Source organism: Talpa occidentalis, unplaced genomic scaffold (genome assembly GCF_014898055.3).
Source record: "Talpa occidentalis isolate TD23 unplaced genomic scaffold, MPIMG_talOcc4v2.1 talOcc4.13, whole genome shotgun sequence".
Classification (NCBI taxonomy): domain Eukaryota; kingdom Metazoa; phylum Chordata; class Mammalia; order Eulipotyphla; family Talpidae; genus Talpa; species Talpa occidentalis.
This window is the reverse complement of record NW_023601322.1, coordinates 88,209,013-88,232,795: the sequence shown is the minus strand read 5'-3', so window position 1 is coordinate 88,232,795 and position 23,783 is coordinate 88,209,013. Positions and strand designations below refer to the sequence as shown.

General features: G+C 46.1%; 1 protein-coding gene and 2 long non-coding RNA genes across 5 annotated transcripts in view; 1 reads left to right on the top strand and 2 right to left on the bottom strand.

The window, feature by feature from the left end:
• The window catches only part of LOC119243581 (uncharacterized), a 29,787-nt gene extending 9,686 nt beyond the window's left edge, over positions 1-20,101 (bottom strand). For 2 of the 3 annotated variants that reach the window (XR_005124760.2, XR_005124761.2), the window contains exons 1-10: positions 19,957-20,101; positions 15,874-15,956; positions 13,499-13,630; positions 11,298-12,593; positions 10,341-10,400; positions 9,605-9,735; positions 9,360-9,513; positions 8,419-8,587; positions 6,321-6,435; positions 2,407-2,575 (exon numbers count right to left, since the gene is read on the bottom strand). This is a non-coding gene — a long non-coding RNA (uncharacterized LOC119243581). Of the gene's footprint in view, positions 1-455; positions 624-2,406; positions 2,576-6,320; positions 6,436-8,418; positions 8,588-9,359; positions 9,514-9,604; positions 9,736-10,340; positions 10,401-11,297; positions 12,594-13,498; positions 13,631-15,873; positions 15,957-19,956 lie in introns of those variants that run through there. The other variant, XR_008551513.1, reaches the window with a different exon arrangement.
• The window catches only part of KCNN2 (potassium calcium-activated channel subfamily N member 2), a 330,773-nt gene extending 310,285 nt beyond the window's left edge, over positions 1-20,488 (top strand). Inside the window, exons 8-11 of the mRNA XM_054694516.1 lie at positions 2,351-2,461; positions 9,454-9,581; positions 15,562-15,631; positions 19,883-20,488. Of these exons, the coding sequence (XP_054550491.1) occupies positions 2,351-2,461; positions 9,454-9,581; positions 15,562-15,631; positions 19,883-20,170 (597 nt within the window). The 3' untranslated portion in view covers positions 20,171-20,488. The remainder of the gene's footprint in view (positions 1-2,350; positions 2,462-9,453; positions 9,582-15,561; positions 15,632-19,882) is intronic.
• A 522-nt stretch (positions 20,489-21,010) lies between these two features.
• Positions 21,011-23,076, bottom strand: LOC129145651 (uncharacterized). The gene is made up of 3 exons (XR_008551514.1): positions 22,992-23,076; positions 22,146-22,291; positions 21,011-21,163 (listed from the first exon to the last, which is right to left on the bottom strand). It is a non-coding gene; the product is annotated as an uncharacterized LOC129145651 (long non-coding RNA).
• Between the last annotated feature and the right edge of the window lie 707 nt (positions 23,077-23,783).

Here is a 23,783-nt window from a genome sequence, read left to right as displayed (position 1 = left end):
CAAGTCTAGGATTAGATGACACGTTATTCAGAAGCTACCAGAAGACAGAAGGTGCTTAGGTCAGACCAAAGATTATGGCTCTCAGCACAGCAAGTGACATGAGTGTGTGTGTGTGTGTGTGTGTGTGTTATATTAAATATTTTGAGGTATCCTTGTGTATGTTTTAGGGTTCTAGGTTCACACCTCCTGCAATGTATGTTACCACGCCACCTCTATCTCCAAGGCGTCAGTGATTCTGCAGCAGAGTTCATGGGGCCCATGTTCTCTTTGTTGTCTACACCCTTACTCATTTTTGTATACAAAGAAACTTCATTTCATAAAAGCCGCGGTATCTCAGATTCATTCAAAAGGAATTTGTGGGACTAGCAGTTGAATTTCCCAAGCTAAGCCTACATGGAGTCATTGGAAGTGTGATGCACCCCTGTTTGTGATTTACATTACTCCTAACTTGCGGGTTATTTAGAAAGGGTTAGTGAGATGCTTTACCTTAGTTTAGCTGATTCGGTGCATCTGGCCCTGGCGAGGCTGTCTGCAGCCCCTGGTGAGCCTTATTCACGGCAGGGTCTAGCTGCAGCTCCTGAAGAGGTATTCCTGATGCCGCAGTTAGGAGCTTCCCGGATGGCCTAGGGGTTAAGCTTCAGCGCTATCACCACCACGGCCTGAGTTTGATCCCCAGCCAGGAGCTGACCCTCATCGAGTGTAGCAGGCTCTCCCTCTGCCTGCTCGCTCCCTCCGGTGGGTGCGTGTGTGGTGCGTGTGTGGTGCGTGTGTGGTGCGTGTGTGGTGCGTGTGTGGTGCGTGTGTGGTGCGTGTGTGGTGCGTGTGTGGTGCGTGTGTGGTGCGTGTGTGGTGCGTGTGTGGTGCGTGTGTGGTGCGTGTGTGGTGCGTGTGTGGTGCGTGTGTGGTGCGTGTGTGGTGCGTGTGTGGTGCGTGTGTGGTGCGTGTGTGGTGCGTGTGTGGTGCGTGTGTGGTGCGTGTGTGGTGCGTGTGTGGTGCGTGCTTCAAGTCTCTCTTGCCCCAAGGCCTATGCAGCCAATGGCAGAGGAGCCCAAGGTGAGGGCTCTGCACACAGTGGGTTTGCACCCCAGCTGGGGACTCTTATGAGCTGCTGCTGCAGCAGAAGCAGCCCTGGAAGAGTGCACGCTGGGCAGGAATGTGCAGAGACTAAGGGCCCGTGGCAGGCTGCCTCCTCTGACAGAGGCACAACTCAACATTAGCTGTTTCCCCACTGCCCAGGATCAAGCCCAGTTTCTTAACATTGTCTTGGTCTCTGGCCACTGAAATACAGCAACATTTTATATATATAAATGTGGCTTATTAAAATTTGGATCAGCTAGTTGACGTCCCTAGAGGTCCAAACCTCCTACATAGTCCCCGTCACAGCTGAGATAGGCAGTTAGTAACCACGGTTCAAGATTTTTCTTAGAAAGTGTTTAAAATTTGCTTTACCAAATTCACCACAAAAAAGCACTTTCATCTAGGAAGTCTTTGACGTCTAGCTTGGTTCTGTCATTTCCTCCCTGGCACTTTATGTGTGGGCTTGCTCTATCTCCAGTTTCCTTCTTTGTCTTCATAAAGATGATCTGCTGTAAGTACCCCAAGTTACTATGCTGTTCTGATTTGGGGGAGGGCCAAAAGCTCCCTCCTTCTTACCACATCACAGCCCATATTAGAGAACAAGTCTCCTGAATGTTCACTGCCCTTACATAAATGTTCTTTTGAAGGGGGAGGTTTTGCTATTCCTGTTCAGCAGGTACAGTGACCTGTAATTTTCTTCCCTTGCCATGTCCTTTCTGGCTTTGGTGTTGCTACAATGCTGACTTCGTCGAATGAGTCCGGCAGTGTTGCCTCTCACTGTTTTTTTGTTAGAGGTGTTAATCCATTAGCGTGAAGCCACCTAGTCTTGGGATTTTCTTTGTTGGGACATTGTTGATTCCTGATTCCATCTCCTTTCTAGTCTCGATATATTCAGGATTCAGGCCTGGTCTATTATCTGTTTCTAGGAGTCTGTCAGTTTCTTCCAGATTACGCAGCTTGTTGCTATATGATTGTTCAAAGCTTGTCTCATTATACCTGACACTAGGAATACAAAGGCTACTGTCTCCTCTTTAATTGCTGATTTTGACTCTTCTCTCTTTTATTTCTTAGTCTAGCTAAGGGTTTGTCATTTTTGTTTCTGTTTTCAGTGACCCAGCTCTGTGTGTCATTTCTATTCCCGCCCCCACCTCCCGAGTCATCATCCAGACTCCAAACCTTCTTCCAGTCTCACCCCCTGGCCTTCCTGCCCTGTCTCCCCGCTTCAAAACAAATAAAAAGCATTAACTCTTTGGGGTTCTCTCCTGCTTTTCAGGGTGCTGGGTGCACAGCCCTGGTGGTCGCCGTAGTGGCAAGGAAGCTAGAACTTACCAAAGCAGAAAAGCATGTGCACAACTTCATGATGGACACTCAGCTGACGAAGAGAGTAAGTCTTCTCCACCCCCCTCAAGAGGAGCAGTGTGATGTGGTTCTCCACTTGGGCACGATGGTTTCCACTGTAACTTCTAATGCAGAGATGACGGGGGTTGAAGCCCGAGTGCTAATGGAATGAACTCAATTTTATACAAGAACTGGGGTACCGGTCAGAGGTGTGGGGGTGAGAGGATTCACCAGACACAGAGCGGGGAGCAGAACAGGCTGACGGACCGAAGACACTGCTGAGGGGAGCAGCGGGAGAGGCAGGAGAGGTCTGCCATGCCATGTGGGTATCTCCCTGGCCAGCCAGGAATTGAACCCGTGCTGCAGAGTAGCCGTGGACAGCTTCACAGCACTGCGCCCAACCCGCTGTGCCTCCAGGGAGGCCCAATGAACTCAATTTTGAGAACAGACCATTCCTGACTTACCCAGACACTGACAAAATAATTGGGCAGCCGTGGTATGACTTAGGGGCCAGAACAGACCATATAAACCTAAATAAAAAGGCATGCTGAGCAGCCCAGAAGACAGTCCTCTTAGATGGAATGGAAAAAGAACACATGGGCAGTGTAACTAGCAGTTTTATGGACGGTGCCTCCAAAACCATTATTCCTGATCTTCTGTAAGCCAGTCACTGTACCAAGTAACAGCCACTAGCTTTTTAGACCCCAGCATTAGGGTAGACACAGACTGTGTTCATGGTAAGAAGGGGTCAGACCTAGAAAGTGGAACAGCCTCCAGATGGGGTGCCCCCTCGTTAGGAGCAACACTCAATGACTGTCTCACTTTCTGTGCCTGCTGCTGCTCTAAACACACCATGTGCACATTCCTGTTTTATCTGTACAACTCTGAGGGAAGTGCTATCATGTCCATCTTAAAAATCTGCACACCAAGACACAGAGAGGTAACTTGCTGGAAAAGGGAAAGCCATGTTGGAAGAAAATGGTTTTTATCTCGCTAGCGCAGCTTCAGCCTCTCTGCAGAGCCACTTGAGACACCAAAATAACAAAGTCAAAAATAACTAAAAATTACTTGATAGCAGAGGCATCTTGCTATATATGACCACTCTCCAAAGTGAAATCCAATTGGGGTAACCCCGTAGGTTGGGTTATCCATAGTAGAATAAGAGATTTCCCGCAGAGTTCCTGTTCTGTCTTTGCCCACTTTTGATTGTATGTGTGAAAGTAACATGAAGTATGTCCTGAGAGCTCAGTCAGTTTAATGGACTTATTCATTTCTAAGGATAGTACTTCTGTAATAAGAAATGAATTCCAATGGCCAGGCCTTACCTGAGGTAGACACGACAGGGGGCCCACATGGACTTACCATCACTGAGCGTCTCCTCCTCTGCATAATTTCCTTTCAACTTGTGCCCATTTCTAAATATTACAGAAAAGTACATGCAAAATGGAGGGAAGTTAGAAAGGCATGTGCACGCATATCAGGTGGAGTGCACGGCTTACCCCAACTGGGGTAGATGTTTTTTGTATCTCACCCTCAGCCTGCTGGGGTAGTTCAGCCACTTCAAAACAACCCTTCATAGTCTCTGGTGCAATCCTCATCATTGTTCATAGATACAATTTTCAGGGAATTAAAGCCATGCTTAAGATAGCAGGCAAAAAATACATTCAGATACAATTGGGCTCACTTACTTGCATGTAAATCTCTTCGACACTAAATGACGAAGACACAATCACAAACACTTTGTTGACCCTTTCACCTCCCTTTTAACCTCAAAACCTCCCTTTCTTTACTAATGACCTCTAGCTGTGTCTGATCACCTGTACCAGATGGCAAGGACTGAGATAGAGAAATCTCCATCACACCACAGCTACATGGTTAGAGTATACGGCCTTTGAAGGCTTTGAGGGGTTCCCAGACTTCTACTTCCAATGGCATATGACCCTCCTCCCCCCAGGGATATTAATAGAGTACTCATTCAGCAAATGAATCATGTCTTTGCAAGATGACATGAGCCCTATAAAATACCCTGTGTGAAAGGAGAAGACACTGTGCAGTAGCACGAGGACGCGTATTCTCTCACCCTACACACGGACAGGACTCTGCAATTCAAAAATGGTCAATATTCCCACCAACAGTGCAGGAGAGTTTCTTTTTCTCCACACCCTCGCCAACATTTGTTGTTGCTAGTTTTTTTAATACGTGCCATTCTCACTGGTGTAAGATGGTATCTCATGGTAGTTTTGATTTGCATTTCCCTGATGACAAGTGATGTTGAACATTTTTTCATATGTCTGTTGGCCATTCGCATTTCCTCTTCAGAGAAGTTTCTTTTTAGCTCTTCTGCCCATTTTTTGACTGGATTCTTTTCTTTGTTGTTGCTGAGTCTCATCAGCTCTTTGCAGATTTTTGTGATCAGTCCTTTATCATTAGTGTTGGGTGCAAAAATGTTCTCCCAGTTGGTGGGGTTTCTCTTTGTTTTTGTTATTGTCTCTTTTGCTGTGCAGAAGCTCTTTAATCCAACCACTATGGAGAGCTGTGTGGAGATTTCGGGACCTACTAAACATAGAGCTTCCATATGACCCAGCAATTCCACTCCTAGGTATTTACCCAAAGGACCCAGAAACATCTATCCCAAAGAGCACCTGCACCCCTATGTTTATAGCAGCACTGTTTACAATAGCTACGCTTTGGAAACAACCCAAATGCCCAAAAATAGATGAATGGATCAAGAAGATGTGGTACATATACAGCATGGAATATTACTCAGCAATCAAAAAAGATAAACACATGCCATTTGCAGCAACATGGATGGCGCTGGAAGGGATCATGCTCAGCGAAATAAGCCAGAAAGAAAAGGAAAAATACCGGATGGTCTCACTCATAGCAGGAATCTAGAAAACTTAAATAAGGGACCAGGAAAATGAATAACTATAAGAAAGTGAAAATCAAAATCAACAAAAAACTATGAACCAGAGACACTTTTTGGGGGGTGGGGGCCGGGAGGGGAGGGATTGGGGTCAGAATGGGGCATGTGCAGTTGTATGGGGGAATATAAAAATAAAATTTATTATTAAAAAAAAAAATGGCCAATAGAAGCACATGCCCCAAATAATCTGATGATTTCAAAATGAAAGCACAGGGCCTCCCCTGGTGGCGCTGTGGTTGAGCGCTGGGCTGTGAAGCTGCCCACAGCCTCTGCAGCGCCAGTTCCATCCCCAGCTGCCAGCAAGGGTCCCACATGGCGCGCAGACCTCTCCTGCTGCGCCCACTGCTCCCCTCAGCAGTGTACTTCGTCAGTCTGCCTGTTCTGTTCCCCGCTCTGTCTCTCATGAATTCTCTCACCCTCCCACACATCTGACCTGTACCCAGTGCTTATATAAATAAATTAATTAAAAAACAAACAAACAAAATGAAAGCACAATAGCATGAACTTCACACTGGCTGGCAAGACCAGCCATTTAGTAGTCACGCCTTTCCGAGGAAACCTGTCCACATCTAGCGTATTGGTTGAGACACAGCTACTAGTGTTCTCTGAGATGGAACCAGAAAGGAAATCTTTCCCGTTTGGCGTTTTGTAGGCTTTTGGTTTGGAAACTTGATAGCAGATATAATTTTTAAAGTAACTAGATGTACCACAAAGGGTAATTATACATACTAATGTCCACTGTGGGTGTATCCAATCCTCTTAAGAATGCTCAATAAGATCCATAATAAGAACACTATTATGCAGTTAGGTAATTTTATTTCCTAAGTGTCTTTTAACAAATGAACCAAAATTCTAAAGGATTTACTCGGCATGGCTTTTACCGTTAGCCAGACTGCCCAGCCCAGAGAGTTAAAAAACTGAATGGCTTCCTCGCTACTGCCCCAGCCCACAGCCACAACATCCACCTGGCCCCAGGTACCTGGTCTGAAGAAAGCCGCTATCTGTAGAGGTTGGATGTAGACGTGGGTCTCTGCAGGGGCAGCACTTGGTGCTGTGGGGCAAAGGCCCTGGAGCCTTTGCCAAGCTGGTCCAACCTGTGTGGTTCAAGGATAAGTTATTTCTTTACAAAACATAAAAATCCTTTGAAGGAAGACACAAGAAGGAAAAGAAATCTAAGTTTTCCTTTCATCTGTCCTACTTCTGCACTAACTACAAACCAGCCTGTGAGGTAATGCTGTAAATACATAGGGCATGGAGGTTTGAAAAAATAAAGCTTCAGTTAAAAGGCACTCCGTTTTCAGTGATTCATAAAATATTATTGCACTTAGATGTATTCTATCTCACTCTACCTGTGGCATTAGTATTTTGTCACTACCTCGTAATCAGTGTGGCATTTCCTGGCCTTTATGCTGGTGAAGTGGTGTTGAAGCTTCTGGACAAGTGCTATTACTTACAGTATCGTTGGTTTGCTCTTCTCAAACAATTTTCTGATTAATGTGCCTTTCAAGATTTTTCTAAGAACTATTTTAATTAGAGTTAAGCATTAATTAGTGAGATAGAACAAATATTTTCCTGTGTTTATCTGGGCAGGAGCGGGGGGCAGCAAGGGTATCCTGTTAAGCAAGGACGCCCCTCACTTTTTAAAGCATAAGAGGCTATATGACATAGTGGAGGGATCACAGCTACTAAATTTTTTAGGGGTGTCTGTAAACCCCTTGTACCAACTATCACAGTGTCTACCACGTAGTGCACACTCAGGAAATATTTTGAATTAATTTATGGAAACTCACCTACCCACCCATTTACACCCCAGGTCTCTAAACAGGTATAACGTTCTTCTCAAGAGGGACCTGGGGTTAGTAATATGCATCTTAGGAGAATGTTTGTATGGGGCAAATGATATATATGAGTGCCAAATTTAATAGCAGACACATGACTGAGTCCCAGCGAGACACAGATGGGTGGCCTGGCCCCGAGTGGTTCACACCCTGGAAGGGGCAGCTGCTCCACTGCCAGGACTGTAGGGCAGGGATCTGACCTGCATCCACAAAAAAAAGGAAAAAAAAAAAAAAAAAAAACTCTACTTCCAGAGCCACTTCCCATATCGTTTAAATGGTCATAAGCACATAGATCCACTTCTCTCCAGTTTTGCCTGTAGTTTTCACCAATCACTTTTATGTAACAATTCCCCATTGTTCAAGCCTGTAAAACACTGTGGTGCTTTCCACCCCACCTCCTCGCTGTAGCTGACTGTTCCCTTTCAGTCCTAAGAGGGGCTGGGATGTACCTACTATGAGAAACACATCTGCTCTTAGGAGGCTGTGCTCATCTATCCTGGGCTGACTGACTTGTGGCTGCCGTTTTGCAAAATAGCGGCTACTTGTGCTGTTGTATGAGTTTTCTTCCTATGTCCAAAAACCTGTTAGGTAGCTAGAAGGGGGGTGTTTTGCAATAAATGCATAATCCTGATCAGTTTTTAAAAGGGGCTGCAGGGATTTCATTCTCAATGCAGAATCTTTTCCAGTGTGTCAACTGAAATAAGTGATTAATAAATGCAAATCCTACAACAGAAGCCTCAAAGGCGTTCCCCACCCCACTGACCTCTGAAGGTGAAGTTCTCTACCCCTAGCCATTCCCCACTATCCCAAAGAGAAAGTCATTGAAATTACTTGGAGGAGGGGCAGTGTGGCATCTATGTCATCGTTCATACGCTTTAAAAGTGATTTGGCATTTGCTCTTTCTGGAAGGCAATCCAAAGCAAAAATCAATTGCTGATTTCTCTTCCAAACATCGACCCATTCTTCTCCTGTGTTCCTATCTCAGTTTCTACCCAGTTTTCTAGCTGCCTCACCAGTCTGGATTCCAGGCTGCCGCTCAGAGGAACCTAGCTGGGGAGTCAGAAAGCAGCCTTCACTAGGCCCAGGCCAGGCCAGGGCTGCAGCGGTGCAGAAAGGCCTCTCCCACCCTACTTGCTCTCTAAAAACAAGGTGCTCACCTCAGCACCTAATGCTGCAGCCATTCCCTGGCCTTTGAGAAGGATGTCAGGGTAGAGCAGCCTTATGAGTGCTGACTCCTACCTCCGCGAGGAAGGCAGATGTGTTTCTCTAAGGACGAAGAGCACAGATTTGCTGGCACGCCGTGGGCCTCTCCCGAGGTCAGCGTGAAGTCCCTCTTCGGCACCGTGGTGCTCTGCAGCTAGCGTGTCCACTCTTTTCCCTTCAGTTCCTGGCGCTCCCCTGGCACCGCCTAGAGAATAGCCAGAGACAGCGCAGTGGGAACCACAGAAACTAAGAGCTATTTCAATAAACCAGGCCTTTTCTTAAAATGGGTTCGAGCAAGAGCATTTTTCTCAAAAGGAAAACTTTTCAGCACTGCAAAAAAGGAGTCACCATCAGTCAGCGAATCCGGTGCTTTCCTTGCTAAAATGAAAAATGGGCATTTTTCATGCATACTGGAACCCATGGTTTCATACTTCAAACTCTTACTGAAGATCTAAGAGCTGAAAAGGGCTTTTATATTGATCCTTCCTAACTCTCCATGTTTGAGAAGAGAGAACTAATGTGCCGCACGGTTGTGAGTGGGTCTCCATGACCTGACTTGATAGTTTAAGGTCCAGGACGTAGAAGCAGCTCTTCAAGAGCAGCCCTCTGCTGCATGTCCCCTGCACACTGCCTGCCCCCGAAACTCCTTCTCCCCCAACCAGCACCCAAGCAGCCTGCAGTCCTTGTTGTGTACTGTCTTTCATCCATCCCTGCAAAGAATTCGCTGGAACAACCTATTAGAATAAGTAGCTGACCGCAAACCCAAGGGAAAAGTCGGGTCACCGGCTCCTACAAGGGGAGCAAAGAAGATGATAAAATCTGTTCCTCATGGGATAGGGTGGAGATTAGCCCAAAAAGACACCAGTAGTTCCCTCATACTTCAATTGAACTGACGGTCCTAGACAGACAGACCCTGTCAGAAAGGCACAGAGTCAAGAGAAATCATTGTTTGAGACACTGTTCGAGCTAGAGCTCACCGAGATGAGGAAAGTGATCCCAAGCCAGGCTCCGCGGGATTTCTCCTCTGAAGTTTATCAACTGCTTCCTTTTGTTTGTTTGTTTTCCTCACAGGTGAAAAACGCAGCTGCCAATGTACTCAGGGAGACATGGCTAATTTACAAAAATACAAAGCTAGTAAAAAAGATAGATCATGCAAAAGTCAGAAAACATCAACGAAAATTCTTGCAAGCTATTCATCAGTAAGTACTATTTTCCTCTTTACCCTGCTTTGGTGCCTCTCGGGTTGAATGCTTCCGCTGGGCTATTCTTGCATCAGGGAGAAAAATGGAGGCAGTGTCTTGTTGGTTCCCAGAAGACGTTCTTTGGCGGTGTAGGCACTCCATACATGAAATCCTGAGAAAAAGTGTGTGTGTGATTAAAAATCATTGATTTGGAAGCAAATAGTCATTTACTGTGTTATGTAAAACGGCTTCTCAATTGCTCTCTCGAAGCAATAATTTCAGTTAAAATTACGTTTCTTAATTTAAATGACTTATTCATATAGTTCGTTCTGAGATGTTCAGTTTGTATCTGCTGCAGAGTCTTAAAAATTAGCATTTGATGATATATCTGGAAATCTTTAACACGCTGCTAAGCATCTTTCTATGCAGGCAGTACAATTGACATAATGCTGGAATTTTCTATGTGCTGTGTTTCTGCTGATAGCGCCTATCTCAACTATCTTAACCTCTCATCATTATTTTGACATCAGCCAGACCACCATTATTCCAGTTAAGTCCGTCACACCATGTCACCTTTCCTTTGGGCCTCCTCCACCCACAATTACCACAGTTCTAGAGTCAGACTTGCAGCGTGTGTTACTCGTTTGGTTCTGTCTCTTTGTTCTGCCATGACAACGTGACACCGTGTAACCCTCACAGACATCTCACATATGACTCTAAGTTTCACCGTCACTTGAAAGCCCTAGGTCTTGCTCCCCCAGGCAGTGCCGGCCTTACCGTAAGTACGTTCTCGTGGTGCCGGGCAGGATCTCTGCACCCCTGCTCTCCACCGCTTCCCTGTGGGGAAGAGCAGACAGGGTCACGGCTGTGCGTCAGATGAGGGGCCTATTCCGTGCAGCCTACCAGGGACATAGCCGAAAGGCAGGTGAATGACTAGGTCTCCAGAGGAAGCAGTGAGGGCGGCTGACTCATGCAGCAGGCGAGGAAGTCGGAGGCTGAGGTTCTATTTGACCCATTTGAGTAAAATTCCTCGCTAAAGCGTTACACCACCATTCAGGGGGGAACACAAAATGCTCATACTCTCGACCCCCCCGGCAGTCCATCCTCCTGCCCTTTTCACATACGGATCACTGGCAATGCACAGCGCAGTTGCAACTGCGGGCAGGATCCCTTCTATGGAAACTGGTGCTCCTAAATGAACTTCAGGCCCAAGTGCCCTGGGACTGAGCGTGCAGGGGGACACATGCAGACAGCGGCCCACCCTGCTCCTCACCACTGGGCCCATATCCCCTGCCACCCATGACAAGACCATGTCATCCCTCCTCTGTGGCTTGACTGTATACACAACTCTGCTTTTCAACCCAAAAAAGATAAGGCTAGAATATAAATACTTTTTAAGTCCGAGTAGGTCTGGCTCCCCAGAGGAAGCTCCCATCTACCTTTGTAACGAGTGCCACCATCTAGAAGCTCTGCCAAGACAGGGAGACTCCTTGAAGCATAGACCTAAGAGAATAGGGTCCCCAAGAGGTGATGAGCCTGCACCTTGACTTTCCGTAGGAAGTCCAGTGAGTAAAGACATGTTTGCTAAGGGTCACCTGGTACCCTTCTACTGGCAGAGGGGTCATTCCTACACCCCCAAATCTTACAACACTGCAACCCCAAATTCATGGAAGAGGGCCGCATGCTACACTGAAGAGAACTCATTCTTTGCACTTTTAATGTTTCAAAACTAACCTATAGTGTGTGAGAAGGCACGCCCGTGTCCAGGGCCGGGAGGTGTGAGCGAGGCCGGTCTCTGTCAGTGTGACCCGTTCAGTGGCGTGTGCCTTGGATGCCTTCGATGCATTTTGATGTCACCAAAAATTACAAAAGACAAAAAGCTTTTCTGGTTTTTGTCACAGAATTCGGTAGCCTTGTGTAAGTGCTGGGTGTGTTTCTGTCTGCCGTCCTAGAACGCTCAAGTTCAGAATGCACGAACACTGTAAAAATTGGGGAGCAGTGTAGTCATGTTCACCTGAAGAGTCTCTCGGTTTTGCTGTAGTCTGAGAAAGCGTATGGTAAAACGTGCGGGAGACAAAGGCTCGGGCAGACTGCTGCCGCACAGCAGGCTGCCTCTGCCAGGCCCCTCCGTGTCGGTGACACGCGCTTCAGCACCGCCTGCTTGGGGGGACAGTGATGGTGGGAACCGTGCGTGATTTTTCTGTTTCTCTCAGGCATTTCTCTCTGTGTTCTGTGTGTCGCACTGAGTGCTCCTAGAGTAGGGGAGCTTCAAGCAACTCCAAAATGTTCTGAATTGTTTTGGGACTTCATCTCGGGGGTGCTGAGGGGGGAGGGGACTGGCACTTGTGAAGCCCAGAGAGTGTCAGTGGGCTGGGCAGGGAGAGGTTGTCCTAAGGGGGCATTATGACCTTGCAATGTAACTGGGTGAGTGGCATCATAAAGGGGAAGCACATAGGGCTCGATTCCTAAGGGCAAAGCCTTCACTGCCCACCTGGCACACCCAGTGCCTCCCAGCCTTGCTGTCAGCACTGGGGGAAATCCGATCTTGTGAGCTGAGGAAAAATTGATAAATTCACTGACTCATTTGCTAGAGAGCTCTCCTGGCCTCTCCTGTTCTCTGGTGTAGTGCACCCAAGAGCTTTTCCAGTAACACTCTCTCCCCTTCTTGCAGCCTCCCTCTCGCTCAACTCTTTACTCCTTTTCAAGCTTCACAGCTTCTCGACCCAACACATGGCCTTTCTGGTCCCGATGGGTGCCGAGTTCTCCTGGCTTCTATCCTCTTTTCGGTAAACTGTCTGTCTCTCTGGATTGTCACTTATCGCTGTGAGGCATTCTGTTTCTGTAACTTTAAATCTTTCTCGAGTAGCACCTTGACCTTGAAATCATTCTTTTATCTCAACTCTGGGCCCATCCATCAACATGAACTTGAGCTAAGAAATCCCATGAACGTCATTGCTGTAACAGGCATGATTACCAGCCCCGCAGAAAGCAGACTTCTAAAACAGCCCTGCATCGAAAACAATGTCTCCCCTGCAAAAAAGAAAAATAATAATAATGACATTACAATCCTATTGTCTGACATATCGTCCTTTTAACCGTTTGCATCAGGCAGATCCGTGTCCAGTGACTCCCGTGAATTCCACGCAGCACAGAGGCCAAGATGGCTTTACAGCAGCGCTTCCTCCTGAGCTCTGGTTCTGGAGGACGCGGTCTGCTTCCAGGTGGGGGGGCGCGGAGTAGCTTTGCAGAGGGCCAGGGAGAGAACTGAAAACTGTTCTCTCTGATCAATATGCCCAAACCCTGCAGAATCGTAACAGGATCTTCCAGCTAATGAATCGAGCCCCCTGTGCACAACTGAACTCCACACTGTGTGACTTTGTTCCAGAATATTTTACAGTTTCTTTTCTTTTGTTTTGTCTTTTTATTTCAACAAAATGAAAATAGAGCTCGGAAGTAAGTTGTGTGAAGCGCTCCGTTCAACATTTGCAGAATTCTCTACCGGCTGCATGCACCCAAGTGGATCCTTTATTTGTGAATTTTAGTAGTCTGATTGCTGCTATGGAAATGTGATCCAAAATCATGATATTTTCCTGTGATAAGTGAAGTTCACAAGGAAGAAATCAACATATGTTTCTTATTCTTCTTTTTTGTGGGGGGGTAGGGGGTATATACACATCTGCATGTGACCTTTTATTCTGGCAGCTGCAGCTTACGTAGAGCGTTCCTATCGGCTTCCCTGCAGACAGGCAGTCCCAGGAGGGACAGGCAAGAGGCGTGAAGGTCAGGGAGCTAAGGAATGTCAATCAAATAGGGCTACTCTGTCAGCTTTCCAGGTTAGTAGATAATGAAATGGGCAAAATTCTACTGTCAGACACCTAACAGAGTGAGCCGAGGAGTGAGTGCGGCCCTGCCGTCGGGGGGAATAAAGTACTCACCCCGGCTAAGAGACCAGCCTTGGCCCTCCCACCAGACTTGCAGTTAGGACTGTTTTTCCGCGTTCACACATTGCTGGAGGCATCTGCTCTGGTGTCTCCAAACATCAGTCGCTCGTGTGCCAGCTTACTTAACTGAAAAGAAAGCTCGGTATGAATCCCCGTCATAAGGACATAAAAAGATACATCCCTCCCACCAAGGAGAGGCCAAGCGACAATTCCAACACAGGGAATTTCAGCCGTGGGCTCTGGCCTGCAGAAAAGCTCAGAGCGGCGATCCTGCTCGCTCCTTAAAAAGGCAGAGAAGAGCAGGTTAAGTTAAGACTTGCAGGCTGGAGAGACCCAGCCTGAGACACTTTTCTTGTAATAATGAAAAATTGGAAGAGGATTCAAGAGAATTTCAGAGTCTCCATGACACTCCACCTGTCACTGAGCAGACTCGCCTCCAGCCGGCCAGCACACCTCTGGGGGGCACGGCCAGAAAGGCTGCCCTGCTCTACCCTTTCCATTTCGTACCTGGGGACACTGAGGTCAGATCGGGCCCAGGAAGGACAGGAGCCCACGCCTGACCTGTCCTCTCTCATACACTGCCCCATCCTTTTTTTGCTTGTTTTCACAAGGCAGTCGTTAACAATTTAAATCCTTGTCAGTACTTAGAGAAACGCTTCTCAACAATACATTGGATTTAAATATGTGAAAATCTTTTAGACGAGAACATATTCCACCTCTCTGATGACACCAAAAGAGTCTAGGCTTTCTCATAGACATGCACAGAGCGGGAACGGCAGTGACAAATTCTAACCTTCAGCTGTTTACATTGTTAAAGACTGTGGTGTGGGCAGGTGCCAGTGACACTCTTCCTGGCAGGAGGGACTGTCACTGCAGAGCAGATTTGGTGACATATTGGATATCCGAGTTTGAGAACAAAATCACTAAACATCATGAACATTTGTTATAAAAATCTCCCTGGCAGTAAAATCTTGCCCTGTGAATTTTTATTCTTTCTGTGTAATTACCTTTCATTTAAATTGAGAAATCATAAAAAGCACTCATCAGCATTAACACTATTCTCTATAAAACGAATCACCACCAAGGTAATAAGGTGAGCGTGAATTTTTTTTCCCCCAGTAAGTAGCTCAGAGAGACGTGGTTCTCTTTTTGAGCAAGACTTTGCAATTCTGGCTTAAGGAAAAACAAACAACTTTTGTTGGCAAATTTTAATTTCTTGGTATATGCATTGACATATTCCAGTAAATAAGGAATAGTAAGAGATCTTATGCAGAAAGCAATTTCTTTTGAACAGTAACCTTCGACTAGCAATCCTATCCGTGCAGTGAGATTTCAAAGAATCTAAAAGTAACTTTGCAAGTGGAGATCCCATCTGTCAGACACTTTAATTGTTCTCTGACTTTTATCTACAATAAAAATCGAGGGCAGCTCTCCCAAGGCAATGGTCTGACTCCCCTCCAGAGTCGATGGCAGTTTGAGATGAAAGACAATGAAGAATAAGAGAATTATGTTTTGAGTTATCTTGCTGCTGGTTGAATAAAAGTTTTCTTTTTGCTACTAAGAATCTCACTTATCACTGTGTTTCATCAGGTGCAAATACCTAACCCAACCCATCTCAGACTAAACAGGGCTAATACCTGTATCTAGTCACGTAGGCATAGGAAGGTGCTCGCTGCTCCAACATTGTGGAAATTCCAGTTGCTTTGCATACTTCTTCCTATGTCTATTTGTCACGATACTGGGGCTTGAAGGAATGTTTTGGCTTTTCTCATACGGTTACAACCTTATGAGCCTTTCTCAATTGAACTTTAACTACCTGGTACATTGTTGTCCTAAGGACATCTCATCTCTGACTCTCTCTCCTTTCCTTTTTGCGGTGTTGGGGAAGCATGCTTCTCATTGTACCAGACACATAACCAGTTTGGACTTTACCCCAAGTGTTCAAGGCATTATCCATGCAGTTACTTGCTCTTGTCAATTTTGTGCATGCTCTTTGGAAGGCGTTTGAGAGCCAGAGGAAGCAAGGAACCTTTCTCACTTCAGATTCTGTCTTTTAGATTAAGAAGTGTAAAAATGGAGCAGAGGAAACTGAATGACCAAGCAAATACCTTGGTGGATCTGGCAAAGGTAAGCTCGGGCAGCTCAGCCCCCGACTGTCTGTCGGACTGAACCGCTGCATGGAAATGAGTGACGCTGCAGGAGAGCCCAGTCTGATGTCATTCACAAACCAAAGCAACAAACACAGTAAAAGAATCTGTCTAAAGCTCTTATTCCCTTACATACATTAGCTACCGCCTATTCATAAAGCTGTCTTCCTTGACATAATTTGGAAGGACCATTAGAAACAGAAGTAGAATGTGGGACGATACCTTTGCTAATCCTCTTGTAGTAGAGTTTCATCTCCGTGAGAGCAGCACTACATCCTGGTGTGACTAGGCGGTTGCAGTGAATCCTAAATAGGGACCAATTAGTGAAATTACTTTTACACGTTTCAAACAAACTCAGAAGACTGTCAAGTTCCAATTACAAGATACCAGAAGTTCTATCTTAACATGAGAGTTGTCTTTCAAAAGAAGTAATCACTTTTTATAACTTGTGACTCTTCAGATTCTGCTGTCAAGTTTATAACATTTATCCCAAGTGAACCCAGTTTACAAAACAGGACTGCTGTCAACCATCAGGACAGTGCATTTTTAGCAGATAATTCTCAAAAAATTTTTAGGCGTCTCCATACTGAGTTCCATGGAGGCTGCACATGTCCACCCACAGCAGATGAGTGATCCTTTTACTGCACGTCCTCTCAATAAAATTTGAGAAGAAAAGTAATGCTGAAAAATAAGTAGCAGGTAGTGACTAGAATAAAATCTTTGCAAACACGTGGCATCTTTGAGAATGGGGTGTGTGTAAGAGAACCTCATCACTCTAATCTTAAGGAGTATGATGACCTGCAAGTTTCCAGCCTCTCCCTGTCAGATACTCTAGCTGACTTCGAATCCATGGTTGCCACCAAACTCCCCATACAATGTTAGGCTTTGAAATTTCAAAGCAAATTAATGAACTTGTAGGTGTCATCAATTCTCAAATAGCATAGAAGACATCAAGTTTTCTGGGAACAGAAGATACTGGCCAAACTCTGATGTAGCCCCTGTGATAGCTGGACTGGGGTGCGCTGAGCAGCAGGAGGGCGGGGAGGGAGCTGTGACAGGATGCTGCATTTCAGCAATCACAAAAGATAAACTCATGCATTCGCAGCAACATGGATGGAGCTGGAAGGGATCATGCTCCGTGAAATAAGCCAGAGGAAAAAGAAAAATATCGAATGGTTTCACTTACAGAAGGAATATAGGGGAACCCAAGAAGGGATCAGGAAAAAAAATAATTAAAAAAAAAAAAATACTGGCAGGCAACCACAAATCACATACATTCTGCGAGGAAGGGGAGCAAAAGGGATCAAAACAGGGAGAGAGGAGCACAAGGGACTGTGGTGATGGTTCACCAGTGACCTGCTGGTGGGAATTTCATGGGGACTACACAATGATGTAAAAGAAATAAAAGAAAAAATTTTTTTAGAAGTCCGGGATTCCTGAGGAGGATGGAAAGTCACTGATTTCTTCCTCCCTCGTATCCAAAAAGGTGTAATTTGCAAATGATAAATGTGTTTATTTTTTTACCAGCAGTAACATACATGGCTAAAAGAAATGATTCATTTGCATCTCTCACTGGCAGTACTACGGAAAACTCACTATCTTTAATTCTCAAGTCTGAAACTTGCCAAATTTGGTTTCTTTAATGCCGTCACATTTGAGCTCTACACATCAAACATTTAGAATCTATTTAAAGTAATAAAAAAAAAATTTCACAACTCTTAAGTTCCCCCATGACAATTTAACAGACTTACCTCCACCCCCACCTCAAACATGGCCTGCGTGGGCCATGGGCCTCCGAATTCTAAGCTGTCTCATAAAACAAATTCCCCAGGGCTGCACGGGCCACACCCAAATCAGCTCAGTGCTCCCCACCTCACTTCCAGCTACTTCCAAGGGCCCATTCTCTCTCCAGAGTTCTAGAATAGCTTCTACAAACTCCTTGCAACCTTCTCCAGCGTGTTCCCTAGACAAGAACAGAGCAAGGTCAGGTGGTCAGGTTGGGGGGCACAACACTCAGTATGCCAGGTGATTATGTACTTTCAGAGATCTCACTGGCTACATGTCTGTGCCACCTGAAACAGGACATGAGCCTTGCCTGCATCAGGAAAGAGAATTTGGGGAGGGGTTGGTCAGTTACCACTCCAGCCCTGCTGCTTCTCTGAGCCATCTCTGTTGCCCCTATTTAGGGGTCACTTGGGGTGTCCCAGATGTGCCAGCCATGGAGGGAGAGGGGCGATGCCTGTGCTTCGCCAGCACCCCCTCCTGCTGCTTTGCATCAGCATGAGAAACCAGATGGTGCTGGCTTTCCAGGCTGATGCCCCCCTGAATTTTCTTCTGACCCTGGGGACAACCCCTAAAGGAGGTTTTAGAAAAAGAACATCATGTCCCCGTCAAGCACCTAGCTCTTGGCAGTGGGCCCTGCAGAAAGTGCAGATTTGTCCGCCTTTGCACCAGCAGGATCCCCGTGCTTTGTTCCTGTTTGCAGTGTTGGTGTCACAGGCAAATACCCAAACAAACACAAAAAGGCCTCACACAGCATGACAGGATTTCCTGACCACACTGATGACTCAGAATCATCTTAAGGAAAGGCGCACAACGTCAGAGGCAGAGCTCCAAGATGCGCTGGAGCCATGGGAGGGGCTGGGGACAAGGATAACCGGCCAGGGCCAGGTTTAAAACAAGAAACTTCAAGGGGTGAGGAGTCCCGTGTTTTCTGAGTCAGGGTAACTTGCTAAGTTATCAGGTCCTGCCATGGAAGCCTCGTTCCCAGACAAGATCGGCAGTTGAAAGCCTACTGTAGGGGTGTCTTGAGGATCAATATCTCATTTCTTCAAAGTAGCAGATCAGTGTTTAACACCTGGCCCTGGGACAGCCTGCATCCTGCATGCCAGCTGAGCCGCGCAGAGTGGGTCGTGAAGACGCCCCTCTTTATAACCACACACGCGGCTCCTCACAGACCCCATCACCACCAGAGATGGGGCAGGCCCTTGCATCATGCCTCCGTCAAATAATGAAAGACATTGGGTATTCTTAGAAATATATGAAAATATATATATATATATATATAAATATTTAGTATCTACATACACAGTACAGAATGATAATAATTCGCCTTTGAGTATATCTACAATGTAAGATGCTGTTTCTTTCAAATGATTTCTTTCCCGCCATGTTTCTTGTGGTGACCCGGGATATTCCCTCCACCCAGAGGGAATATTTTCATTATTTTCTAAATGCATGGATGCTTCCAGCATAGTCTCAAGACTACATAGTAAAAATGCGGTGAATATACTGTCTTTGTGGCCAAATTAAAATGGGCTGCCTGTGCTCTAAATAGCAACGTCCATAGTCAGTTTATCATAAAGAAGCTGCTAAGCTGGGTGCGAGGTCTTATTATAAAGGGAAACAGGCTGAAGAGGACAGGCTTTAAAGCCTTCTGAACCACCCTCTTCTCTCAATCTCTTGAAAACTTCAAGAATGGTAATTGACAGTCAAGAAGTATGAGACTCTGATGAACACAATCTGTTGTGAGATTTGCTAGGGCACCAGAAACATCCCTTCTATTTCAAACCACTTAGCGCTGATGATGCCAAGACCCACCGGGAGGGCTAGTGGCGTCCCCTGCACTACTCTTCTGTCTGTGGTTCTCTGTAACACTGCCATTTAGCAGGATAGAGAGCCTATAATGTGGACCCTAGAAAGTCAAAGCATATTTAGAAGTTAACTAGATGACTTGGTCAAATCACTATACACAGGGCATTCACAGTCTATCTTCAAAACTTCTTCTCAACCCCAGTACCATCTGCACTATTATTTATTATTCATTAAAAATGCTTGTTTTAAAATTTAAGTCTGGTCACAGTTAAATTAACAAGTTGCAAAATGATTTTGATGTACCAGCTATTGTAACAACCCCTGAAACCTAAACATTTTGAAACAAAATGTGTGTGTCTACACCACCTACCACCTCTGCCTGTGCAACGCTTCCTGCAGCCGGGCACATGGTGCCCGAGACCTTACATTCCTAAATCCTGGCGCTGGACAGAGACAGGACATTTGCTCTGAAGGTGTTAAGTGTCCAGGTACCTGATGCCCTGGTGCTGTGTGTGTGTCACCACAGGTGGCCAGCCGCCAGCTCTGGGGGCTGACCGTCTGCTTCCGGGCAAGTGTCACTGAGCCATGGCCTTTTCTCTCTCTCTCTGTGTCTCTCTCTCCCCCTCCCGTTTTCCAGACCCAGAACATCATGTACGACATGATATCCGACTTAAACGAAAGGAGTGAAGACTTCGAGAAAAGGATTGTTACCTTGGAAACGAAACTAGAGACTCTGATCGGGAGCATCCACGCCCTGCCCGGGCTCATCGGCCAGACCATCAGGCAGCAGCAGAGGGACTTCATCGAGGCCCAGATGGACAGCTACGGCGAGCAGGGCCCCTACGGCGCCGAGCGCTCGCGGTCCTCGTCCCGGAGGCGGCGGTCCTCCTCCACGGCGCCACCGACTTCCTCAGAGAGCAGCTAGGAGAGATTCAGTTAATCACAAAATAAGACTTTTTGCCATCATATGGTCAATATTTTAGCTTTTATTGTAAAGCCCCTATGGTTCTAATCAGCGTTATCCGGATTCTGATGTCAGAATCCTGGAGACCTGAACACTAAGTTTTAGGCCAAAATGAGTGAAAACTCTTTTTTTTTTCTTTCAGATGCACAGGGAATGCACCTATTACTGCTCTATAGATTGTTCCTCCTGTAATTTCACTAACTTTTTATTCATGCACTTCAAACAAACTTTACTACTACATTATATGATATATAATAAAAAAGTTAATTTCTGCACATATTGGTTCACTCATTTGACATTTTTAAAGGTTCGTGTCTCCCATTATTTTTAAGGTAAAATGCCAGTTAATCCATTCACATTTCTCTCAGGAGATATTATATACACGATCACTTTACCCAACCCAGCTTACTCTTCTTAGGGCTAGAGTCTCATCTCTAGTTTAATTCTTTCCAAATTATGTGGGAAATGAGCCAACGAGATCAAAACATATATCTCTCTCTCTGTTCTTACATGTATAAATATATATTTACCTATAAATATAGTTACATATTTAATATATTAATGAATATATTTCTGTATATGTAAATATATATTTAAACAAGGAGCACAGATGTTGTCAAAAAAAATTATTACCAGTTTACGAGCAACTCTGCAGCAAGAAAGTAGCAGCATTGTGAACTGATACTGCCCAATTTTAGCTCTAAACTAGTTCTGGGATATCTTCCCATTTATTCATTCACCATGAAGGGTCACGAAGCCTCGTTTCTATTATGAACACTGACTCACCGACTCCCTGAGCAAACGGTCATGCACGCGCCTCACGCACAGCATGTCACCCTCCACCTAGAGACAGTGCGGGGTCCGTGCTCACAGACGGGGGGCAGGAAGTCGACGGCACCCAGTGCAACTCACAAGGTGTGTCCCTCTCGTTTGCAGTTGGGTAACGGCTGGTTTCTAGAAAAGGAACAAGTAGTTAGGTTGCAGACACGCCTCTTTCCAAATTCACCACAAGAATCCACTGGGCTCAGAGAAACATCTTTGGGGTGCAGCAGCAGGCTTTGCTCACACAGAAGTGGGTTCCAGAGGCTCAGAAGAGTTGGTCCGCCCTGGGGGGCAGGGGCACGCTTGACAAGGGTAAGACTTCATCTGGATAGCTCAGGACCCAACCTGCCCGCACTGGTCTAACCCTCGAGAGCTCTCATTTTCAGAGAAATTTGCTTTTGCCTGCCTTCTTTATATTTTACACCATAACCGCTGGTGTCTGTCTTACCACGTTGCAACTGGCTGGTCTACCAAGCACTTTTCTCCCCGGACACAGGACTAGATGTCAGCACCTTGCATACTTAAATGATTAATGGTATCATGACTATTGATGCTGTGCACAGCACCTGCAGGAAATCAAATCTATCCTTTTCAGATCGAGGACACATCAGCAAGATTTCTTTATATGGCATGAAGGCTGCTTACCAATTATTACCTATCCAAAGTGGCTGGGGGGAAAACCTCACACATACATCATATTTTATGTCAGCTTAGGTTCAGGGAAGTTCTTAATAATAAGTGACAGGAAAACTATTAAAGCACCACTGATGGATAGAATCATACTCTCAGGTTAAATAAACTTGAAAACACTGCATCAAGATTTCTCTTTATGGATAAAATTAACATCTTCCTTTATTTATTCCGGGTTACAGACAAATCTATTAATTATTGGGTGTCAACATTGGGTGTCGGAGCAGTTTTGAAAAGAGGAATGATCTGTTGCAATCGAGGAAGTTTATTCCTGCATTTGTTCCTCTGTGTGCCACTGCAAGGCTGAGTAGCAGAGCATTAATTACCATCTGACAGATCAGGTAGTACCCCCCCCCGCCAGAGTACCAGAAGACCAGAGAAAGAACAATGGACTGCGCCTCTTGTTGACGAGAGGTTGCATTACCTCGCGTTCTTTTTCTTCTCTCTGATTAACTGCAGCTCAAAAGGACTGTTGTTCTTTCAGCCTCCGAGTGGACCTTGCGTTTTCTGCTCTGCTGTAAACCGCATATGAAGACCGTATTTCCAACAGAAGGACATCATCTGTTGTTTCTGTGCTTTAAAAAAACACCAAATGACCACAGTTTGAAAGAGGAGGAGAGCAGCCGTGCGTCATGTGGGCCTGGTGGTCGGTGCTTTGCCGATGAACCCTTCATCACCCGACACCCCATGTCCCCAGGGGACTCCCAACATTGACTCCCCTGCAGCTCCTGGGACAGCGGCCCTTTGGTGCTGATACGTGCCTTGCTGTAATTTGCTCTTTGTTTTTCAAAACTTGTAACAATAAGAAAGGTTGCTGTTACCCCTTAGCTGGCCACAGTTCCCGCCTCTACAGCCAGCACCAGGCATTTGCTAACCGTGGGTTAGTTGCAATTGCAATGACACTACCTCCCTTGATAAGTCTCATAATTTCCCTTATATAGAGCAAGGCAGGTGAGTTGCTGGAAAGAACCTTCCATGCTCTTAAAGAAATGAAGATCAACCCAATGCATAATAGAATCTAGAAAATATCATATGTTTTCTTCCTAATTTCTTCTCCTTGGGTTATTTTCTGAGAGATTCTTCATCAAATCATCTGTGATAGTCAAATAACCATGGTCCAAAACAGTTATGGGAAGTGTGAGAAGAGGCAGCGGTGAATATGAACTCTGAGGGAAGAGCTAAAACCCCACAGCCCTCCTAGGTTTCCACTCGGCTCCACCTGGGGAAGCAGGAGGACAGAACAGAAGCAGCGCGTGGGTGAGAGGCAGACCTGGGTGCTCTGAGAAAGCGGTCCCACTGCTTGCTCGCCCCATGCACTTGAACAGCCTCTCCTCAGCCTTCTATGTGACTCCCTCTCAGTCTCTTTTTTGTCATCTATAAAATAAAAAAGAAAGTCAGACATCAGCGGGGCTCTGCAAAGCCGGACACCTACTGCGCGCAATGATGGCAGATGACAGTGGCTCTGCCCCCAGGAGGAGGTAGAGATCACAAGTCTCCCTCCTGACCTGCCTTCCTCCTCACACCTCTCCACACCCATCTCATCTGCCTCACAGCTCTTAAAGTTCATGACTAAACTCAGGTTCAGGTTATTCATATCCAAATTCTATCCCCCCCCATTTGTTTGCGGTGATCTAGAGTATCAGTAACTCATGACTCCAACATCTCTTTCTTCCTCTTGCCACCCACACAGTCTCTTCATAAACAGGACCGGAGGGCGATGCAGAGGTGCTCCCGCCCTGTGTGCAGGACGATGTGGACTGTGGAAGTGCTGGCAGGCCCCCCGGGTGGGCCCACAGGGGTCCCCTGCATCCCCAGGTCCGCCTGCGCAGCTGCCGGGCCTGAGCATCCCCCTCCTGGCCCGGGGAGCACGCGGATGCACTTTGTGTTTGCACTGAACTGTCAACTCCGCACACTAAGAAAAAAGATCAAGCTGGTTGACAAATACATTTCGTAGATGCTGTGGGGCTGGGACCCTTGGACGAAGGGGCAGGTCGTGCGGAACATGGTGGGCTCGCCGTCCTGATGGACAGACCCTTTTTCAGTTTCTGAGGCCAAATGGGGA